The sequence below is a fragment of the Procambarus clarkii genome, chromosome 26 (genome assembly GCF_040958095.1).
Source record: "Procambarus clarkii isolate CNS0578487 chromosome 26, FALCON_Pclarkii_2.0, whole genome shotgun sequence".
NCBI lineage: Eukaryota > Metazoa > Arthropoda > Malacostraca > Decapoda > Cambaridae > Procambarus > Procambarus clarkii.
In genome coordinates this window covers 4,587,179-4,611,179 of record NC_091175.1, presented here as the reverse complement: position 1 = coordinate 4,611,179, position 24,001 = coordinate 4,587,179, and the positions used below count along the sequence as shown (strand labels likewise).

General features: G+C 41.2%; 3 protein-coding genes across 4 annotated transcripts; 1 reads left to right on the top strand and 2 right to left on the bottom strand.

Moving 5' to 3' along the window:
• Window positions 1-2,350: 2,350 nt before the first annotated feature.
• Window positions 2,351-4,458, bottom strand: LOC123756995 (uncharacterized). The gene is made up of 5 exons (XM_045740400.2): window positions 4,302-4,458; window positions 3,919-4,174; window positions 2,891-2,932; window positions 2,648-2,773; window positions 2,351-2,547 (listed from the first exon to the last, which is right to left on the bottom strand). The coding sequence occupies exons 1-5, from the start codon at window positions 4,302-4,304 to the stop codon at window positions 2,534-2,536; spliced, it is 441 nt and encodes a 146-aa protein (XP_045596356.1). The 5' UTR covers window positions 4,305-4,458; the 3' UTR covers window positions 2,351-2,533.
• Window positions 4,459-6,400: 1,942 nt separating this feature from the next.
• LOC123756600 (uncharacterized) lies at window positions 6,401-6,904 on the bottom strand. Its single transcript, XM_045739829.2, has one exon. It carries the CDS (start codon window positions 6,902-6,904, stop codon window positions 6,401-6,403), a length of 504 nt encoding a protein of 167 aa, XP_045595785.1.
• Window positions 6,905-10,713: 3,809 nt separating this feature from the next.
• LOC138368740 (claw keratin-like) lies at window positions 10,714-11,643 on the top strand. Of its 2 annotated transcripts, XM_069331460.1 has the most exons (5): window positions 10,714-10,798; window positions 10,912-11,140; window positions 11,323-11,358; window positions 11,466-11,488; window positions 11,557-11,643. In XM_069331460.1, exons 1-4 carry the CDS (start codon window positions 10,796-10,798, stop codon window positions 11,477-11,479), a joined length of 282 nt encoding a protein of 93 aa, XP_069187561.1. In that variant the 5' UTR covers window positions 10,714-10,795; the 3' UTR covers window positions 11,480-11,488; window positions 11,557-11,643. The 2 variants fall into 2 exon arrangements, with proteins under 2 accessions (XP_069187561.1, XP_069187560.1); XM_069331459.1 differs by having other exon boundaries at window positions 11,466-11,643.
• Window positions 11,644-24,001: the final 12,358 nt, after the last annotated feature.

Here is a 24,001-nt window from a genome sequence, read left to right as displayed (position 1 = left end):
AATGGACACCAGTAATTATATTTGTTATCTATTATATTTGACGAATATATATATAGAACGATTAGAGGAAATAACTTTGCTGCAAAGAAAAAATATTTCGTTACAAAACTTTATTTGAAACAAACTAACACTACCTGGCCCTCTCCGTACATCAGTGTTCAACGCAGAAAGAGAAACAAGAAACACTTAGTAGGCCAGCCAGAGGCTTAGGGCCCGCGCAGGAATATCCAGGCCCGGGATATTTATTGGTTCATCTATTTATCTATCTATCCATCAGCCTATCTATTTATCTACCTATCTATCCATTTATCTATCTATTTATCTATTCATCTATCCATTTATCAATCTATCTGACAGTGTTAGACCACGGAGGAAGAATTGAAACAGGAATTTCCTTAAGTACTTTCGTATTTAATAATACATCTTCAGAAGGCTGAATTACATCTTCAGAAGTTGTATTATTAAATGCGAAAGTACTTAAGGAAATTCCTGTTTCAATTCTTCTTCCGTGGTCTGACACTGTCACATTTTTCATCACATGTTAACTTTCGTGATTTATACACATCAATATATCTATCAATCCTTAAATCATTCTGTCAATCGATCTACTCACTATCCGTTAAATCTATTTATCCACCTATCTATCTATTCGTCTATCCATTCATCCATCCTCTATATGTCCATATATCCCTCTATTTGTCATCGATCCATCCATTTATCCATCGATCTGTGCATCCATCTATCTTTCTATCTCTCTCTACTCACCCATCCTTCCATCCATTTATATATCCGTCCATCTATTTTTATATCCACCCATCTATCTAACTATTACTGACCATCAATATTTCTACTCATCTATCTAGCCCTCTATTATTCTGTCCATCCATCTATCTATCCAGCTATCCATTCATCTACTTATTAATATGATTTATCGATATCTATATACATATATCTATTTTTATCTATATATCTATCGATTTTTTCACCCATCTGACCATCCTTCTATCTATCCATCCATTTATCGATCCATCTATATGTCCATCTTTCCACCCATGTATCCATCTATCTATCAAGCCATCGATCGATCAATCTATCAATCAGACTTTCATATATTCATTCATGCAGCCCTCCATCTATCTATCCATGCATCTATCCTTCTATCTACCTACTGTCCATCTGTCTCTGCCTGTCTCTCCCCGTCCTTTTCTTTGTCTCTATCTCTTTCTCCACCCCCTTTCTCTCTCTCTCTCTCTCTCTCTCTCTCTCTCTCTCTCTCTCTCTCTCTCTCTCTCTCTCTCTCTCTCTCTCTCTCTGTGTCTCTGCTTCTCCTCTATCCTCTATTTCTTTCTCGCAACTTTAATATTAAAGTTGCCCCATTTCTTCGAAGCTTTGATTCGATAAAATATCTCTCTATCATGCTTTAATGAAGGCGAATTGAGCCGAAAACGCATTCATCATGCTTTAATTTTTTAAATGTTTTTGTCAGATATTTGGATCAATGTTTTTGTGATTGGTGTTGCATGCTGTTACTGGCAATGTACAATGACTAGAAAATTTATGTTTATTTTCCTGATATAGAGCAATAAACTATCATATTACTATAAGAAAACCTAATTTTTATACAACTTAATTAATGAAAAATATAAAGAATAAAATAGATACCCATTGGCCTTTAAAGCGATAAGAGGATCATCTGTTTAATGATGGTATGGGCAGAATGTAATGACAGAAAATAAATTTTCTGTTAAATTTCGGGAGATCATTGAATAGTCTTTTATTTTGCTGTAGGACAAAAATTTGTTTTAAAATTTTTATTTTTAAAATATTTATCCAGGTGTAGCAGAAGAACCGTGTCAATATCAGTCATTAGGGATTAATATGAGACTGGCACGCAGTTTCTTCTTGAATTCTGGAGACCCTCACCAGCCAAAGTCCATCCAGTACCTTAGACCATTCCCTCAGCAAAGTTGGGTGAAGCTAGTCCTAAGTTTCTGGCCTCCAACCTTAGACAAACAAACAATATTTCTTCTAAGTGGTCTAAGTATACCATTCGAAAATATATACATTTTTCATAATACATATTTATTGCATAATGTAAGAAGTTTCTATTTATTTTATTATTTTTCCAGTAAATAAACAATCAAATACAGTGAGGTTTATATGCGTATTACATAAATAGGAAGCTTTTAGTCAAAAATTATTATGTAATTAATGTTTTCCACCAACTTAAATCTCTCTTTTCGTTTCTTCTGTTCATATATATTTGTAAGTTTTTCTTTCCTTCTAATTTGTTTGGAATCGTTAAACGTCCAAAAAGGAATTAAAAATCAGTGATAATAAGAAAACCCGATTACTTTCCAATTGCTTTATTCCAGAAATAACGAGGACTGAGGAACACGTTCTGCCCCTTATTACGAGGACTGAGAAGCACGTTCAGGCCCTCGTGACGAGGACTGAGGAACACGTTCTAGCCCTCGTGACGAGGACAGGTATAGACATCTAACCATCGTCAGGACAAGGTGATTCCGTTGACTTACTTTCCGTAACCTGTTAGTATATAAATATTATAACATGTTAACGCGGTAATAATTATTCTAGTTTAAAATATTTCCAATCAAATAATACAAAAATACGAATACATACTAACCAATATTTCCAATCCCACCGAGTCCGCCGGCGCCAAATTTACTGAATCCGCCTTTGTTAAATGCCCCGAGTCCGCCCACGCCAAATTTACCATGTTCGCCGCCTTTGCCGAAGGCTCCGTGACTTCCTGCAGACAATACAGGCGATGAATAAAAAGATTTGACAAACGCATTCGTGTGGAGTTGTGCAAAAGATATTGTTACAATCATTATATAAAGAACATAAAGCAATGTTGGTGCCTCACCGTAGCTCTTGCTCAGTATGAATGTGTGTCCTCCTTCACCGCCTGTGGAGTGATCAGATCAATGTATTATGGTTATACAAGCTTATGAGAGCAAAATATTTAAAAGTTATATTTAGTCGTTATCACATTATTATCACACTTGCAAATATCACGGGGTAAGAAACGTTATCCCGGGAGTCAGTAGAGTTAACGGCACCGCTCTCTGGCTCATGCAATAAAACATTCAGAGCAGCATAAAAGCGCGTCATAGCGACTATCTTCCGAAGACCAATTTATATTTCTCTTTTATTAATCATCCCTTCAATAGGACCAAATCATCTTCATTATGAGATAAGACCGACGTTTGTGATCTACAGCCCTCATAGACTTTTTCCTATATTTAACTGTTTTCTTAACACCACAAATGCATCTCAAAATATCCTTTCAAACAGCGCTCGCCACAACGTCTACTCAACCGTATATAATGACTGGCACTTTGAAGCAGCACCCTAAAATCTCGCAGGCCTCTATCTGCCGCACTTGGTATCTAATTCTTCATGACTAAAGCTTTCAAAGCACGAGTCCTTTTCCTCCCGACCTATTTTCATGTTTTGTTTATCAATTTATAAATTAATTAGTCATTCAGCCCGAAATTTTTGAAGTTGATCGACCGCTTCAAGAACTTCTTGAACTGGTTGCTAGAGCGAAGGCCTCGCTTCCTACAGGCTTGTGTATGATTCCCCAACGGTCCAAGAGAGCTGATCATCGTTTCAACCCTTCGGCGTCATATCCTAGCACCTGTCCTCTCATATACCTTCCATGTGTTATATAGTCAAACTGGCTTATCTCTATCCTCATATTTAAGTTACATTATGTATCTCCATTGACCTCTCTTTACAGCTATTCCAGACAGCGAGTTACCTCTTCTTCCAGCCCAAATAACTTTACCTGTGCCCACATTCACTTTTATTAGTCTTCTTGGACAGCAACAAAACTCTTAATCATTATGTTTTTAGCTTAATAACTATGCTGAAAGATTTTATGCTTACCATATCCACCATTATACCCTCCACCATAGCTTCCGTAACCACCATAACCATCCAAGCCAGCACCATATCCGCCCAAACCACCTCCATATCCACCGATGCCACCAAGACCACCGAGGCCACCATGGCCACCAAGGCCACCAAGGCCGCCAAGGCCTCCGAGGCCACCAAGGCCGCCAAGGCCCCCGAGGCCACCAATTAATCCACCCTGGCAAACGCTGGCCATCACGGCCAACACTACAATCAACGCCTGGAAACGCTGAAATAAAATAAATTCTGTTAATAAATCTTAAGAAGGCATATTTTTTTGTTATTTCACACATTTACGAGAACCTTTTAAGCAAAATGATTTTATTATATTACTACAGCCTTTTATTAACTCATACCATAGCTGGAGAACAGGTGAAGCCGAGATGCCAGACAACTGTGAGGGTGAGGCGGGTGTCCAGGACTTTATATGCACCGGGACGTGGCCCCTCCCGTCTGACGTAACCTTCAGGACTTGGTCTTCGCCGGCCTTGCTGAGGTCGCAGTCAGAAACAAAAGACCTAAATATTACAGAAGAAAATTGTAAGTATTTGGATAATTCATAGTGTATAGGACCTGAACACGCTGACTTTATGATGTTCGCATATTGCATTAGTGAACTGAAACTGCTTGCCAGATGTTGGTATTATGGAAATATTATTCAACATTATTTTCAGATAATATGTGTTGTGTAACAATATTATTCTTAGTTACACAACATTACGTGTTGTGTAACTAAGAATGTTTATATTGAGTGCTTGAGCCTTCTCATCACATGCCATTCTGAAAATAAATACCACAAGGTATCTTAAAAAGTTTTGAGTTAATATATTTTTGAGCATATATTTTACAGTTTTTGAAAGATTTGTTAATTCCTCAGATAAAACTAGTCAATGATCAAAGTGTATTTATACTCATGCATGTTTGTATTATACGTGCTAGCAAAAAGTCATCAAGATATAAAATTATCCGGATAATATGTTTCACTAGTTATGTTGTTGATGTGAATGTATTCAGAACATTATTTTATAATAACTAATGCATATAATGGACATAAATATATTTTCTTTGTTATCTATTATAATTTGACTAATATATTTATAGAAAGAACAGAGGAAATATCTTTGCTGCAACGAAAAAATATTACATTATAAAACTTTATTTGAAGCATATCAACACTATCTGGACCTCTCTGGGCATCAGTGCTCAACGCAGAATGAGACACTAGTAACACCTAGTGGGCCAGCCAGAGGCTTCAAGCCCGCACAGGAATATCCCGGCGAAAAAAGGGTACTCAATGATATCACGACTTTTCATTCCTAAACTTGATCTTGAATTTCAACAATCACATCTTAACATGGTTCTAAATAAACTCATTTCCCAGGGTTTTGAAAAGACCTCAAGCAAAAGTCTTAAATGACCTAAGTTTGATGTAGATGAAATGTTGCCAACAAACAGGGTTATCCTTGACTGCGCCGCCTGCCTCATGCGATGGTCACACCTTCATGAGGTGTAATTTGGGTGTGGCCGGAGCGGTTACGGTAAAGCAACATCGATTCTTTGTAAAGTGAGACATATGACACACCTGACAATGCTATTTACTTGTGCGGAGGAACACGAAGTAATCAATAATACTAATTTCATAATTGTATTTTCTAATGATTAGGATCCTACCCTGTTCCAATGTTTAATCACTCCATTTTAAATATGTTTGTTTCATGACTATCTATTCTCAAATATATATATATTCTCATGTCTATCTATTCTCTTACCTACCTATTCTTAAGACTATCTAATCTCAAGTCTGAAGTTGCAACCACAGGCGAAGCGATACGAATCATATATCTCCCTCACATGACTGTGTGAACCACTTTGGTATACCGTAGGTCGGTGAATATGCTCGGGTTGTCATATATAATCGGAAGCACTCTGTAGACTCCCGAACTGTAATATTTGACTCATCACCGGGAAAGCAAGCTTGGAATGGTCGGTAGAGTGATGACCTCGCTTCTTGCAGGGACCAGCGTTCGATCCCCGATTGTCAAGTGGTTGACCATCGTTCTTTCACACCGTTCCCCACTATCCCAGCTCCTATTTTCTCCTTCTGTCTCTCCATGTGTTAAGTAGCCATACTGGCTGAGGGCTTTCGCCTCATAATTTCCTTCGTTTTCTTTCCAGACTGTTGGAAAATGACTGGTGTTTCCAGAACACAAAAAAGGGCGATGTGGCACCGTGGTTATTGTGTTTCCCCGGAACTTGCTGCGTGGGAACTTACCTCAACGATCTTCCGAACAGAAGAACTGTTGTTCCCACGCTACTGTGGTTTCCAATTTATATGATTAAGTTGCAAATTCCTTGCATGCCAAAACTGTATTCCGCGACCCATAGACATAACCAGACGCTAGTTGTTTTCCCTGACCAGGCTTTGCCGGGCCTGTACTGTAGTCATCTTCAGTTTCTACTTGTCTTCAACCCCGAAAAGATCCTTGGTTGCTTTAGCACCATGTTTGGGGTCATTGTCTTGTTGCATGGAGTTTTGAGATATTTGGTCAAATTTGGGAAAACACAATGCTGCTATACACTTCAGAATCATTCTGATGCTGCCATCGGCAATCAGATCATCAATAAAAACAAGTGAACCAGTTCCTTTGGCTGGCATTAAAGCCGCAGTCAAAATACTGCCGCCATCATGTTTCCCTTGGATCATGGCAGGTTCCTTCCTTGTTCCACAGGTTCTTCTTTCCAGCACTCTCCTATAGGTTGTATTAACCTCTGTAATAAGACTTCGTTTCAAAACATTTGTTATTATGAACTTTGTAGCAAATTGTAACGTGGTCGTTCTGATCATTAGACTTACCAGTGGTGTGCATCTTGCAGTGAATCCTCTGAGGTTAAGTTGGTGAAATCGTCTCTTTATGGTCACCTCTAGCACATCTGTGCCTATATCTTGGCGAGCGTTCATGATCTACTCGCAGTTAAAAACAATTTATTTTCACAATTGAAAGTGAGGCGCTTACGAATATACGTGACTCAGTACCATCTCACCCAAAACCAACTTGAGTGTACCAGCGTACTCCGCCAATCCTATATACACAACCACATCACGCCGCCACGACCAGGAGTGTTGAGTATCCCGCCACCAGGAAGTCAACCCTGTATACTCAACCGCATCACGCCGCCACGAGTGTTGAGTATCCCGCCACCAGGAAGCCAATCCTGTATACTCAACCACATCACGCCGCCACGACCAGGAGTGTTGAGTATCCCGCCACCAGGAAACTTGAACATGACGACCTCAGAGACCTGCCATACATATCAACATAAACACATAAAATATATCCAGAAGTTTTTCTTGTTGAACGTGAAGGTGCAGCTGCTGAGTCACAGGACGGAGATCAGAAAGATGTCCTCACCGACCTGCTCGATTGTGACGAATGACAATATCCTACACGAAAATTATAATGATATTAATTTAATGATTGAACAATTTTAATTGCTTCACAAGTGTTAATTGTTTAGCCTCTTCTTACTACCTTCCTGTCATTAACTTAAACGTACATGAACATGACCACGATATCTTTAATATTTTTTGCAATATAAATAATCGATTCGGGTCGATTACTGTGCAATTGCAATTTCAGAAAACGGTATCATTGTTTTGTCATTCCAAATGTCAATGGCTTAAATTCATTTAACTATGCTAACATGAAAGTACATTCTTGAAGCAACAAAAAATGGACAGCATTTCTGGCTATCGAGATATGGACTATTTCTTTTGGCGCTTAATCCCGTTTGTCGGTAATAACTTCAAGTATTTTTCAGCATTCCACTACAGTAGTCATGTGTGGTATACTAGCTCGTTTGCTGCTGCTAAACTAACCGGTAGGCTCTTGCTTCTTAACAGTACACAACTCAGTTGATTTTGACACACCCACGTATTGGAAATATCTCTGATCGATTTATACTGATTTTTCAGACTCACAATGGCTTGGTTTATAGACAGCGACACTACATTTTTCCTCCTTTTCAAGGGACAATAGCAATTGACTGTAAATGCAAATCCAGTGGCAGCCGACATTTACATTGGAGTTATTAAGTAGATGCTTATTATAACACATCAACATAACTTTATAATAGTATCTCATGGCCGCAGCATAATATGTAAATTAACAATGTTCAATAACAACGACCTATAAGTCTGCACTTTAACCGTATTGGGAATGTTTCATTTCAAATCTAATAATCTGGAATATAGAATTGTGTGTATATGTGTGTGTGTGTGTGTGTGTGTGTGTGTGTGTGTGTGTGTGTGTGTGTGTGTGTGTGTGTGTGTGTGTGTGTGTGTGTGTGTGTGTGTGTGTGCGTGCGTGCGTGTGTGTGTGCGTGTGTGTGTGTGTGTGTGTGTGTGTGTGTGTGTGTGTGTGTGTGTGTGTGTGTGTGTGTGTGTGTGTGTGTGTGTGTGTGTGTGTGTGTGTGTGTGTGTGTGTGTGTGTGTGTGTAATTACCTAAGTGTAGTTACAGGATGAGAGCTACGCTCGTGGTGTCCCGTCTACTCAGCACTCTGTCATATAAAACTTTGAAAGCTTCTTGATAGATATTTTTAAAATGAAGAAGCGACGACGTTTCGGTTATCAATGGTCCAGGACGGACCGAAACGTCATCGTTTCTTCATTTTCTGATGTGTGCTTTGGTCATCATTCTCCTGAATGCCCTCCTCTCTGTCTTCACTTGACGTCTGTACCAGGAGGAGAACCATGCGCGAGACGCCTCATATCTAGTCTGGACTCATTCTGGTCGGGGCTGATCAGTACATCAGTGACTTCCATTTGGCGTTTGATGAATAAAGCCAATGTGCTGACAGATCCCCACCAACCATTTCAAGAACTTCAGCTCGTCAGTGATCACTTACTCTTACGCTGACTCGTATTTGGAACATGTTCACTCTATTTGATAAAGCCTCTAGTACACAGTTGGTTCCAGCTTCATCCTCTACCTAACATGATTCTTAACTTACCATTAAATAAACTTTATCTGACTAAAAATCTAATAATTAACACAATAAATATACAAATTTTAGGGACAAGCTTCAGATGAGTTGATGTATTGATGTAGGATAAAACCTCTTAGATCGCAGTTTCAATTATGTACCATTCATACTGAACTATAGTCTTGATTAAAAAATAAACAAGGGAGAGTTTGTACGTTCCTCGGGCCCAGTACACGACAGAGAGCATTATCATGCTCTCACTGGGAGCGTTCGGTAAAACTGTAAAAGCTATGTTATCCTCAAATATTGTGACGCCTTAGGAATATACTCATTCGCGTTCAGAGAACAATCGGAATAGAACAGCATTCTCTAAATATTCCGTGATTTGTGCAGAAACTGACGTCACAAGTATAATTTTTTTTTTTTTTTAATGTGGCACTAGGAAACAAATATTGAGCGAAACGAGAGACTCAGAGCTGAAATTGGTCATCCATGCTAAATATAAAGTGAAAGCAGAAGTGGGAGAGGGAGAAAATTTCTCATCCTTCAGATGCTGAAGAATGGTATTGAGGGTGTTGAAAAGATCTCAGATGAGGAGGCAAGGTTCCTTCTCGACGTTACCAGCGGAGTGCATCGCTCGCCCTTGAAGCTGCCGGCAAGGTAAGTCACTGAAAACCTCCGGCCTTGAACTCCAGACTGGGAGGCTGGAATATGATTCACAGACCCTTGTCATATTCTTTGCCTTTGGCATTAGTTTTATTGTAGCTCCTAAGCGTGCCCTGAAGCTACATAAACACCCTATACCCCCACGAAGTGGCAAGGGGAGTTAGGGGACACACATAGACTAATATGTATGTGCGTGTTAGACTTTGTATTTACTAATATCTGTACAATTAAAAACAAGTTTGTAAGTTTTGAATGATTATATAATGTACGAATTCACAACATGTTCTCATGGGAGCATCCAACTCATAGGTTCGAATCTTCATCTTTGTATTTCTCTGTGTATTGAAGCATATAGAAATAGTATGTCTATTACAGTAACTTTCACAAAATAGTATGTGAGTAACACTCATAAATGAAATGGTAAAATGGACTGAATGTATATAAATGTTCATAAATATCATTTATGAACACTTATGCTTGTATGTGAGTTACAGTAACTCTCAATAGTAAAAAGTATGTCTATACAGTAATAGTATATAATAGTAAGTAACAGTCAGAGGTAGAACTATTTGCTTGACAGAGCCCGAGTTCATGGGGAAATTGTGTGAAAACCCGGATAGGCTTCAGTGGAAGCCTCAGAATCCTCATGAGGGTAATTGCACTCCAGGTTGCAATTCTTATCCGTGTCGTGGTACAGTTGACTAGAGCGCGTCTGGAACATCCAGCGCATATGTTCGAACCCTCATCAAGGCCCTTGTGTGTTTGTTCATTTATATATCACGTTATATATCACGCTACTATTGTGATTTCTCTGTGTATGGATTATATAATCAAAACAGTAAACGAAATTTCAGAAGAGTCGATATTTTATTTTCCCTGCCTAAGACGAAAGCCTCTCGTAAGAAATCTAAACTTTTTCAACAACTTGGTTATAAAAAAAAGCTTTGTCATGTGTAAACAACGGGACAACCCATGTGCATTGGCCTTCATGCTTGAATGTAGTTTTATACATTTATATTTATATATTTCTGTTACTCACCTTTCATGTTTCTTGACACAAACAACAGACCATTATGCAAGATGCATATCCTGAATGCTGCGGTCTGCAGCACGCCGCTCCTTGCCTATATAAGCTCTTGAAGACCTTCCTTATTCAACATTCGGTCTCAGCTCCTCCACCACCAAGAAGCAGTTACAGCTATGGTCATTAACACAAGAAACATTATAGCATTTGTGGGTGTGTTCAACTATTATTGAAATTGTAAGGCAGTAAGTGATTGTCTCGAAAAATAATACCCATCGTGTTTTTATTCCAGAGGGTCCTGTCAACAGCGGTGGTGGTGGCAATGATGGTTGGTGTTTGCTGCGGGGGCATTATTGCAGGCTTGGGCGGATTAGGCGGCCTCGGTGGATTTGGCGGTCTTGGCGGATTTGGAGGTCTGGGTGGTTATGGTGGATATGGGGGCTATGGTGGATATGGAAGCTATGGTGGATATGGAGGCTATGGTGGATATGGAGGTTATGGTGGATACGGAGGAGGATATGGTAAGTAAAAACACTAATTTCATTTCCAGAAATAACAAAAGCAAATATTTATAGTTAATATTTACAAATATATGCAAGCACTAGTCATCAGCAACTAACTTGCCTTATTGCACTATGAGCGTTTTGACATACCTTCAGACAACATTGTTGGATTATATAATGTGGTGCTCGTGTCCCTGCAGGTGGTCTTGGCGGTTATGGAGGCCTGGGCCCGATCGGTAAGTCTTCCATTACTTTCCATCGTTGTGTATGCCATGAAAAGCTAAGATGTCTGTTCAGCATGACAATAGAGTGTATAACGTGTTGTTCTGCTTCATTCTTTCAGGATTCGGCAAGTGAAGATTAAAGGCGCGTACTAGTGGCTGTACAAGAATGTAACAACTCTTGTATATATCTCAAAAAAAAAAAAAAAAAAGGATGACCAAGTGATCAAGAGCCAGATAGCCAGCTAACCTTTAACTGCCCTTGTCACAAATTCTGGAATAAAATAGAGGAAATTTTAATCTAGTCTGTTATTAACCGTTATAAAAAAATATTTCCATTTTACCATTTCATTTATGAAGCTTGTTCAACCACATTATCGAGAAAAAGACTATTGGAGGAGTGTAAAACAATTAAGGCGGATCTCCAAGTTCTAAGTTCTATATCTTTCCAAGTCTCTCTCTCTCTCTCTCTCTCTGAATGTACTGACAGCTGAGAGATATAAGAGAAGTGTCATCAGTGCATATGTATGTTCAAAAATTTCCATAAAACAGAGTTGAAGTAAAGTAGCATAACACTTAATGTATTATCTTGAGTAGGAACTTGGACGCGGTGGTGGCCGTTAGGGCTCACCCTTGTGTCGTCCCTCAACCCTGCTCCTGTCCCTGCACTCCGCCCTTGTGTCGTCCCTCAACCCTGCTCCTGTCCCTGCACTCCGCCCAATTAGGGCGTGCCTCCCGCCACCACCCACCCAGCAAGAACCAATCATTTATTCAGTGTGAAACAAATTCCCGGCCCTTGCGACCGTTTCCTGTGGGTTTTCGGCGAATGCTTCAGAGAATCCATTTTTTTTAATATTTATTTGCTCCTGGAATATTGTGCAGGAGTCTCAAGTCTGCAGCAGGCCCGCTAATGTGGGTTTGTCAATTGAAGTCAATAAGTCAATTGAAGACACAATATCACGTTATCTAAAACATGAGATACACTGATGATATTACTAATAAATTAATAGACTTGTGTCATCAGGGCCTGTAGACTTGTGTCATCAGGGCCTGTAGACTTGTGTCATCAGGGCCTGTAGACTTGTGTCATCAGGGCCTGTAGACTTGTGTCATCAGGGCCTGTAGACTTGTATCATCAGGGCCTGTAGACTTGTGTCATCAGGGCCTGTAGACTTGTATCATCAGGGCCTGTAGACTTGTATCATCAGGGCCTGTAGACTTGTATCATCAGGGCCTGTAGACTTGTGTCATCAGGGCCTGTAGACTTGTATCATCAGGGACTGTAGACTAGTATCATCAGGGACTGTAGACTTGTGTCATCAGGGCCTGTAGACTTGTATCATCAGGGACTGTAGACTAGTATCATCAGGGACTGTAGACTTGTGTCATCAGGGCCTGTAGACTTGTATCATCAGGGACTGTAGACTAGTATCATCAGGGACTGTAGACTTGTGTCATCAGGGCCTGTAGACTTGTATCATCAGGGACTGTAGACTAGTATCATCAGGGACTGTAGACTTGTGTCATCAGGGCCTGTAGACTTGTATCATCAGGGACTGTAGACTAGTATCATCAGGGACTGTAGACTAGTATCATCAGGGCCTGTAGACTTGTATCATCAGGGACTGTAGACTAGTATCATCAGGGCCTGGTAGACTAGCGTGCTATCCACACAGCCACCGGCCCCCTTCAGTGTGGGAGTACACGAGGGTCGGTATGGCCAGCTTAGACTACAATAACATTAAGCTCAGTTAGGTTGTGTTAGGATCACTTCACGCTCTGTTTAGTTACGTTAGGTTATAGTATGTGACACTTATTTGTGTTAGATTATATTAAAATGAATCAGTTTAAATATTTCTAGCAGTATACAGAACCACAGGCCCAGTACACGAAATTGGCCATAAGATGACGCTCTTCTCGATCTAAATAGCACGGCGCGCACCATAGGGTCATGTTTAAATGGTGCAGTTTCCCAAAGTTTGCTTTCTCACCCACTCTGTAAACACTACATCACTCTAGTTTTGGATAAACGTTTCGATGTCTAGGTCATTGAGAAAAATTGAGAAGCATTCTCATCCTACAATTATATAAAATTATAAAGACAGTTTTAACAAGAATAATATTACATTTACTTCCAACCTCTTAAAAACAGCTTTTATAGTTTGTAACATAGGTTGTTTATTACAATATTTCTTATATTAACAAGAGTCCGCTTTGTGCACAGCGTCCAGTTCTTCCCATGGAACACAGCACACGTACACCTAGAAAGGTGTACGAGCCCTCTCGATGAATTTACTCTAAAATCATGTTCGAGACTAAAGTTACCTTAACGCTGCTTGGTCAACAAACGTATGCGGCGGCTGTAATAACCCATAGGCGGCTGATATAGGCATTCAGATCAATACCAAACCATCTTCCCAAGTAAAAGTAGATTTGAAATTGATGTAAAAAATGTTGTTCATTTCAATTTAATTGTCTGCTAATTAATCTAAGTTTGGTATCAGTGGCGTAGTCTTCTTCGAAACATTTATTTAATAACAAAATACACCCATTAGGATTTTCCAGGTTGGGTGCGGCGGTCATGGTCACTAACCAGCTAACAATAGCCAGCCCGAGCCAAGCACGCGCGCACAGGACACAGGATCATTACTATTTGCGTTAATGGCTCATATTAGTCATGGTCACCGGACACGCCCTGAAGGTCACAACGTCCGTGAGACTTTTCAGTTCGCAGTGAGCAGTTGACGGCTGAACGCTTGTCAAGTGGACACGACTATCATGTCCCGTTGATGACCCCGTCTGTGAGGGATCTGGTGTAGGCAAGATGACGCACCCGGATTATGAGGCAGAGTCATCAAACGCTCCAGCCCGCGTAGCCCTGAATCATAGTTGCTCTCGTAACGAGAGAAACTTTAATATACTGCGAATCAAATGATGGATATCGATCACCTGTCAGGTCAAGGCAGGCAAGGCAGACAAGGCAGACAAGGCAGGCAAGGCAGACATGGCAGACATGGCAGGTAAGGCAGGCAAGGCTATGTTAGATGATGATGCACTTGACAGTCATCTTGCCCGGGTCCCTTACACCAGACGGTCCAGACCGCCCTGGTCCCTTACACCAGACCTGATAATACGCCTGCTGGCCGTTACAAAGGTGAAGGAAATTGTCATTTGAGACTTCCTGTTTGCTGATGACTGTGTCCTCAACACCCGCACAGAGCAAATGATGCAGTGTGGGAAATTCCCACATCAAATATAAAAACTCTAATATAATATCCATAAACTGTTGTTAATTTGCACTAATTTAAGTGACAAATAAATACATTAGTTAGTCATAAAAAGATTACAGGGAATGGGGTATGGTACTCTGGATCGGCTACACGTCGATCTCAAATTCATCTAACTAATGTTACACTAAACGTACTCCAGTCTAAGAGCTGGTATCACAATAGAAGTAATTATCTAAATTAATTTTACATTCAATAACAATATGATATTGCACAAAACCCTCCTTACTCTTCTGGATAAATTTTGTACCTAAAGGTGACGAGCTTGGGGAAAGGAGAACGCCATTGTAAACAAAGGCACCGGGAGGAGAGTATTATTTATTTATTTATATACAAGAAGGTATATTGGGTTTATGAGAGGACATCGTATTGATGTTTTACGTTCTTGTAAAGCCACTGACACGCATAGCGTTTCGGGCAGGTCCTTAATCTAACAGATAATTTTAATTAGGTAATTTGTAACAAAATTGAAAAACGTTAACAGGAACATTGCAAGAAAATATTAAGAAGATTAGGAGGTACTTTATAGTAAAATTTGAGGATTATCAACAGGTACATTGTAGCATAATTTGAGGATTATCAACAGGTACATTGTAGCATAATTTGAGGATTATCAACAGGTACATTGTAGCATAATTTGAGGATTATCAACAGGTACATTGTAGCATAATTTGAGGGTTATTTCTAGGTAAATTTTAGTAAAATGTATTCAGTATAACAACCATGAATATAAGATGAAAGATATAAGATGACCTAATAATACACAACACAATTCTATGTACTGCTCAAATACAGTACCAGAAGATGTTCAAACGTCAAAGAAACAACGTATGCTATACCAGAAAATAATTATCCAGTCCCTAACCTGCTTTTAAGGATTTTAAAAGTCATTCACCCACACTCATTTATAAATACAAAAACTGCAGAGATACTGCACATTAAAGACAAGGCTTATTTTTGCTACAAAATTACAGTATTATCATAATACCTTTTTTTCTCACTAATTGCTGACATGTTTTAGTTAATTACAGTACTGTATAAATGTTAAGGTAATTTTGAGACTTAAAAAATGTCTTAACTAATTTCCATATTAATGGCAACATCAAATTATTTTGCAATGATAAAGTTGTATGGCTTAGGCACATATATTGGGGGATTGGCGAGCACTAGATACAGTGTGAGTTTGAAGCACTAGGAAACTATGAGGTTTAAATTAGGTCCTTTATGGTTTTACTTTTGGATAATGGGTTGGACAGCTTTTCAATTCCTTAGGGAGTGAGTTCCATAGACTAGGTCCCTTTATTTGGGGACAGTGTTTACACAAATGTTGATTAGCTCTTGGGAATATTAAAGAGATATTTATTTTTGGTGTGGTGATTATGGGTTCTATTACATCTGTTAAGAAAGAGTTTCAGATCAGAAATTGCATTTAAGAACAAGGTTTTGTACATGTAAAAGGCACAAGAGAATGTATGAAGTGAATTTATGTTTAGCTTGTTTAGGGCTTTACACACAGGTGCTGAGTGTTGTCTGAAAGTAGAGTTTGTTACTGTTCTGATAGCAGATTTTTGCTGACATGATGGGCCTGAGGTAGTTTGCAGTTGTTGAACACGATGTACACATACCGTATGTACGATAGGGATAGATTAGCGCGTAGTATAATGACAGGGAGCAGATTTTAAACATCATATCTTATTTTAGAGAGTATACCGGCCGTTCTTGAGACTTTCAAGAACGACTTTTTGAGACTTGAATGTGTTGTATATGGGTGCCGAAGTTGAGTCTCATGTCTATGTATAAGACATAGACAGGTGACTAGTGGTGGGGGTGACGATCGAAGTAGTGGGACCTGAAGTAGTGTGACCTGAAGTAGTACGACCTGATGTAGTGTGACCTGAAGTAGTGAAGTAGTTAACTATGCAGTGTGTGTTCCATTTCAGGTCATTAAATATTGAATATTCACTTTGTCTATTTTCATGAAATAGGTTTTTACTTTACTAATTATTCATTTTTATGCTCTTTTGTGACGTTCTCTTGACTTTAAATAATTTAAATAGTTTTTCAGGAATTTTTTTAATATTAATTAGCAATATTCCTTTATAACTGAAATACATTTATTCAGAGAACATTCTTGGCATTCTTAATAAATATTTCATAAGCAGCAACCATTTGGTCTTGACACTTAGTCAACACTGGGAGAACTTGACGGTAATCGTGGTCACTTCCATCTTATTTTCATTCCATTCTCAGCGTAACCTTGAGAAGGACACCCCCCCCCCCCGTAACAGCGGAACAACAGGAGAGATTATAGCCGTTTCCCTCTCAAGTCTAATGTCATCAGTGTAAAGCAGCAGCGATGTGGTGGTTAAGACTAACGGTGGGAAATTGTTTCTAAAACGTTCATATTTAAAATGTGTTCGTAAGCGACTTATGAGTTTCGACTTCTCATTAATGTGGGTCTCTCGTGTTTCTTCCATCAGTCAGCTGGTCCTTAATTTGCCTTCATATTTATAGTTGACTTTGTAACATATATGAAACTTAACATGTTTGAACGTTTCTCCATAAACGGGTTTCTGACACTTTTATTAACCTGTTCTAAGAGACAGCAGTCGCTTTGGTCTGCAGACGATGAGTCAAAGTAACGTGACTAAAGATATGATGACCAAATAACATATATCAGAAAATGAAGAAACGAGGACGTTTCGGTCTGTTCTGGACCATTATCAAGGTGTGTAATGGGTCTGTTTCGGTCTGGTTCCTTCGGGATTCCCGCTCTCTGTCCCGCAGAAGAAATACCAACCCCACTTTCACTATCGGCGTCGACGCCCCTTGTCATATCGTCTTACGAGAGGCTCTTATAACCGCGGACCGACAACCTCAAACACTAATGAATGGAGTGTATCTGTTAGCCATTTATTACTGTACAATAGTTATGTTGGCCGGTGTCCATCACGCCAAAAATAGGTGTTGCCTAACCTGGAGAGAATTATTGGAGGTGAGGTGAAGGTTATTGAGGTGAGACAATTAGTAAACAATGTTTCGCCTAAGATATTTTTTTTAAATATGGCAGAAATACATTCATACAGTCTTATTCATATAAAGATGAGTGACGTCTGGATGGCGAAGATCCGTTATTTTGTCATGGTGGAGATTATGAGGTGATGTCAGGGGAGGTAATGGTGGGTGATGTTGTCAGGGTGGCGCTTATGAGACGATGTCAGGGAGGCGATGGTCTGCGTGACTGGTCTACACTGGATAATAAGACCCACTTGCCAGTGTCAAGTTTACAAAGCACTGTTGGCTTGCGTGTCCTTTAAGACTAGCCATTGTTCGGCCGCGCCACACGGACAGTTTCGGGTGTGGCCGGAAGTGTCACGCCAGGCACGCCAGTCAAGCGTTGACTGCGAACAATGTGCCAGTCACCACGAGCTCGAAGCCGGGAACACTCTGATTTGTCAAGGTCGGCAGAAGTAGACACGAGTCAGTCATCAGGGAGGCGGGGAATATTCCCATCTGGTGAGGTATATATATATATATATATATATATATATATATATATATATATATATATATATATATATATATATATATATATATATATATATATATATATATATATATATATATTGGTAGCAGTCTTTCTTGTAAAAATGTGTTGCTAAATATGACTGAAAAAGAAACATTAATATTTCTAACACAAATTTTCTCAATATTTCTTATGTTTCTCTTTACTGTCGATGGTAATTGAAAAATCAATTCTCCAAAATTCATTTTTATTTCTAGTCTGACGCGACGCTTGAACGCGTTTCTTAATAACTTATTACATTTTCAAAGACTTTAGTTTTACACACACACAACTGTAACCTGAAAACAGAGTTTTGCTATGCTAACGTTTTAAACAGTTTGTCTTATATACTCGCATTAGGGTGAGGTGATATGTTGCAACAGTTTTGGATGAGGTGAACAAACTTTCAACACAAGACAGAACACGGAGCAATAGGTATAAATTGGATAAATGAGAGGGAAGAATGGAAGTAACTGCAAAGGGCCTATTGGCCCATATATCCTCTTGATGCTTCTATATTGGTACGGAGTCTTGAAGTGGGTAGAATATAGTTGTGCATTAATTGGCTGTTGATTGCTGGTGTTGCCTTCTTGATGTGTAGTGCCTCGCAGATGTCAAGCCGCCTGCTGTCGCTATATCTATCGATGATTTCTGTGTTGTTTGTTAAGATTTCTCTGGTGATTATCTGGTTGTGGGAAGAGATTATATGTTCCTTAATGGAGCCCTGTTGCTTAGGAGGAGTCAGCAAGCCGTTGAGTCACTTCGCCAGTCAGTACGTGGGTGTGGGTATCTGGCTGATGATTGGCCGAAGTGGGTTTCCAGGCTTGTGTGTCTTGACATTTCGATATGCATACCCAGGCCCTGATCACCCGGACCTGATCATCCAGACTTGATCATCCAGACCTGATTATCCGGACCTGATCATGTGATCTAGCTATCAGAGTGTATCGCAAGGAGCGACAAGTGTGGTGGAACAAGAACATGTCATATGCCCCTGACCACTGGGCTAGGATGCCAGGATGCTTACTCGAGGTGCAGTTAACGAAGCTCAAGATTCGCAGTCTAAGTCATCAACTACCGATCAGGACCTAGCAGGTAAGAAAAAATGAAGTGCAACATTACGAGTGTAGGTAAAGCGGACGTCGTACTACTGACGTGAAGATGAGTACGATTATGTGAGTGTCCACTAGAAGGAATGATATTCTGAACGTTGCTAGCGGAGTCATCAGTAGCTTTAAGGAAGGAGTGTTTTGTGATTTTGGAGCGACAGTTTACATGGTGAGCAAAAGTTTTGTACCGCCAGATAGTGAGACTCGACTCAAGGTGAAGATTACATTTTCTGACGGAAGTAAGAGGGATTGATGTTGACACGCCTTTTGTGAAGGGTAAAATACATACTGGAGAGGGTGAGTACACCGTACATCAAAGATGTACACCATCTTTGGGAAGCTTCTCGGTAACTTGTCAGGCGTCAAGGATTACTCTAGTTACCGCAAGGACCTGATCATATACAACACAGAAAACGAAGCATCCGAACCAACAGAAAATGGAGACTATCTCACAAAGGAAGTGTGGGAAGACTCCGGCCGGTGGTGACCAGCCACCTACGACTTGCTGAGCGCTGAGCAACACCTGAGAACTGCGGACAGCAAGCACAGGCCAGGGGCACAAACAAAGAAGAAGGTTGCGACGCAACATGGTAATACACGAAGACGTCAGAAGAGACGTCAGGTGAAAAGACGTCAATCTTGAGTGCGGAGGAGATAAGATCGCCCTTGACAGTCAAGGAAGAGGAGGTTCTGCTGGATCTACTACTGTGTATGATGGATCGCGCGCCAAGCCTGCAGAACCTGGAATAGGTCGGACAGCGAGGGGTTAACTAGGTATAAGGTCCTATTCACTCTTACCCAATGTGCCTCTGCCAAGTAGCAAGGATGCAGGGATCTCTCAACCCGTTCTCGCACTTGCTTTAGTCAATATTGGCTTATTTAATAAGTGCATATGTGACATACTAATTGATTGTGAATATTTTAGTTTACCTTGAAAAGCTTCATAGAAAACACCGACCTCACCTAACCTTCTTAGTATGTTAAGGAAAGCATCTTATTGCTTCTTATTTACAATTATTACTTAACCTATCAACGGTATAGGTTAAGTAATAGTTGTAATTTGCTTCTGAACAATTTTGTATTATTATTTTCTACCACCCACGTGGCCTAAGATTTACAATCTTAGGTGTGTGTGTGTGTCTTGGGTGTGTCTCTGGCGTCTTGGGTGTGTCTCTGGCGTCTTGGGTGTGTCTCTGGCGTCTTGGGGGTGTGTCTCTGGCGTCTTGGGTGTGTCTCTATCGCCTTGGGGGTGTCTCCGGCGTCTTGGGTGTGTCTCTATCGTCTTGGGTGTGTCTCTATCGTCTTGGGTGTATCTCCGGCGTCTTGGGGGTGTCTCCGGCGTCTTGGGGGTGTCTCCGGCGTCTCGGATGTGTCTCCGGCGTCTTGGGTGTGTCTCCGGCGTCTTGGGGGTGTCTCCGGCGTCTTGGATGTGTCTCCGGCGTCTTGGGGGTGTCTCCGGCGTCTTGGGGGTGTCTCCGGCGTCTTGGGGGTGTCTCCGGCGTCTTGGATGTGTCTCCGGCGTCTTGGGTGTGTCTCCGGCGTCTTGGGGGTGTCTCCGGCGTCTTGGATGTGTCTCCGGCGTCTTGGGTGTGTCTCCGGCGTCTTGGGTGTGTCTCCGGCGTCTTGGGGGAGTCTCCGTCGTCTTAGATGTGTCTCCAGCGTCTTAGGGGTGTCTCCGGCGTCTTGGGGGTGTCTCTGGCGTCTTGGATGTGTCTCCGGCGTCTTGGGGGTGTCTCCGGCGTCTTGGGTGTGTCTCCGGCGTCTTGGGTGTGTCTCTGGCGTCTTGGGTGTGTCTCCGGCGTCTTGGGGGTGTGTCTCTGGCGTCTTGGGGGTGTGTCTCTGGCGTCTTGGGTGTGTCTCTGGCGTCTTGGGTGTGTCCGGAGCATGGCGTAACGCTGAATATGGGTTAGACTCATTGGGTCGCAGAAGACGCCCCGAGGGTGAGGGTGTGAGAGCTGCCGGACGTGAGAGGTCCTGTGGACGGGGCCAGGCAGTGAAAGTGATCCCTGCATGTAGCAGTGAGGGAGAGGCAAGGAAGGGGAGAGAGGCATAGTAGGAGAGAGAGAGGCATAGTAGGAGAGAGAAAGACAAAGTAGGAGAGAGAAAGACAAAGTAAGAGAGAGAGGCAAGGTAGGGGAGAGAGGGAGAGAGAGAGAGAGAGAGAGAGAGAGAGAGAGAGAGAGAGAGAGAGAGAGAGAGAGAGAGAGAGAGAGAGAGAGAGAGAGAGAGAGAGAGAGAGAGAGAGAGAGGCAAGGAAGGGGAGAGAAAGGCAATGTAGGAGAGAGAGAGAGCGGCAAGGTAGGAGAGAGAAAGGCAAGGTAGGAGAGAGAGCGGCAAGGTACGAGAGAGAAAGGCAAGGTCGGGGAGAAAGAGGCAAGGAGGGAACAGGGATCCAATAAGGACGGAAAAGAAGAAATATGGAAAGAAAAAAGGAAGGAAGGCTGGGAAAGCGGCAGGTAAGGAAACTGAAAGAGAGAGCTGGAGAAAGGGGGAAGGAAGAGAGGTAAGGAAGGAGGGAGGACGTGTGATAGGGAGGGAGGGAAGGATAGAGGGAAGGGGTAGTGGGAGATAAAGAGGTAAGAAGAGAGATAAAGAAGGAGAAACGGCTAAATGGATGAAGAGAAAGAGGGAGGGAGGCGAGAGAGGAAGTGATGGAGTAAAAGAGAGAGAGGGATTGGGGTAGGGAAGGAGGGAGGGAGGGAGTCAAGCAAGGATAAATGGAAGGAGTAGAAGTTAAGAAGGAAGTTAAACTTCCCTACTAGTAGTAAGTAGTCATAGAAAGTACTATTAGGAAGTAGGAGTAGGAAGTAATAGTAGGAAGTAGTAGTAGGAATTAGTAGTAGGAAACAGGAGTAGGAAGAAGTAGATGTTATGAGGAGGTGTGGAAGTCGCAGGTGAGGGCGTGGAGTTCGTAGATATGATGAGGGGGTGTGGAAGTCGCAGGTGAGGGCAGGGAGGTCGTAGATGTTATGAGGGGGTGTGGAAGTCGCAGGTGAGGGCAGGGAGGTCGTAGATGTTATGAGGGGTGTGTGGAAGTCACAGGGGGGTAGACTAGGTGGGGGTGGGAATGTAGTAGTGCAGGAGTGTAGTAGTGCAGGCCGCGTCGTAGCAGATAAGGTTGAGACGGTAGCAGGACTAGTCCACCAACGTCTCCTAAAATCAGTTTTTTTTTTTTTTTTTTGTCGTATGAGTTGCACAAAAAAAACTTGTTTTTATCAGCATTTTTGAATTACTTTCACCTTTTGTAATTGAAGTGTTTTCCTGGTCGACCATGGCAGTGTGGGGCTACTCACTCTAAACATTGTTTTTTTCAGATTTATAAGAATAACGGAGCTTTTCAATTAGTCTTTAGTACAACATGAAGGTGTAATATAGATACTGTGGAGAAAGATTATCTGAGATCACTTTCAAGAATGTTCAAGCTGAGTCTGACTAGATTACGTTATATTAACTTAGATTACGTTAGGATAGATTGCGTTACGTTATGTTACGATACGGTACGTTACGATACGTTACGTTACGTTACGTTACGATACGTTACGTTACGATACGTTACGTTACGTTACGTTACGTTACGTTACGTCAAGCAGGATTAGTATAGGAAAGGTTTGATAAACTTTGGTTAAGTTAGTTTACTTCACTTCTGATTACGACACTAGAAAGAAGAAGGGAGAGGGGGGGGACACGATAGGAACGTATAAAATACTCAGGGGGATTGACAGAGTGGACATAGACGAAATGTTCACACGGAATAGTAACAGAACGAGGGGACATCGGTGGAAGCTGGAAACTCAGATGAGTCACAGGGATGTTAGGAAGTTTTCTTTTAGCATGAGAGTAGTGGGAAAATGGAATGCACTTAAGGAACAGGTTGCGGAAGCAAATACTATTCATAATTTTAAAACTAGGTATGATGGGGAAATAGGACCAGAGTCATTGCTGTAAACAGCCGATGCTCGAAAGGCGGGATTCAAGAGCCAATGCTCGATCCTGCAGACACAAATAGGTGAGTACACACACACATACACACGCACACAAGGAATCCTTTGTGTAAGGAATCTTTCATAACTTTGTATACCAAATACGTAAGACCAATCCTGGAATATGCGGCCCCAGCATCGAGCCCATACCTTGTCAAGCACAAGACGAAGCTGGAAAAAGTTCAGTGGTATGCCACTAGGCTAGTCCCAGTACTAAGAGGCATGAGTTACGAGGAAAGGCTGCGGGAAATGCACCTTACGACACTGGAAGACAGAAGAGTTTGGGGAAAACATGATCACTACCTACAAAATTCTCGGGGGAATTGACGGGGTAGACAAGGTTGGATTATTTAACACGGGTAGTACATGCAGAAGGGAACACAGGTGGAAGCTGAGTACCCAAGTGAGCCACAGAGACATTATAAAAAAAAATTCAGTGTCAGAGTAGTTAGCAAATGGAATGCAGTAGGAAGTGATGTGGTGAAGGCTGACTCCATACACAGTTTCAAATGTAGACATGATAGTGCTCGAGAAGCTCAGGAATCTGTACACCAGTAGATTGACGGTTGAGAGGCGGGACCAAAGAGCCAACGCTCCACCCTCGCAAGCACAAGTAGGTGAGTAGAACTAGTTGAGTACTCATACATACGCACAAACTATCTGACTCTCACAAACTTACATAGAGGGCTGACACTCACAAACTTACATAGAGGGCTG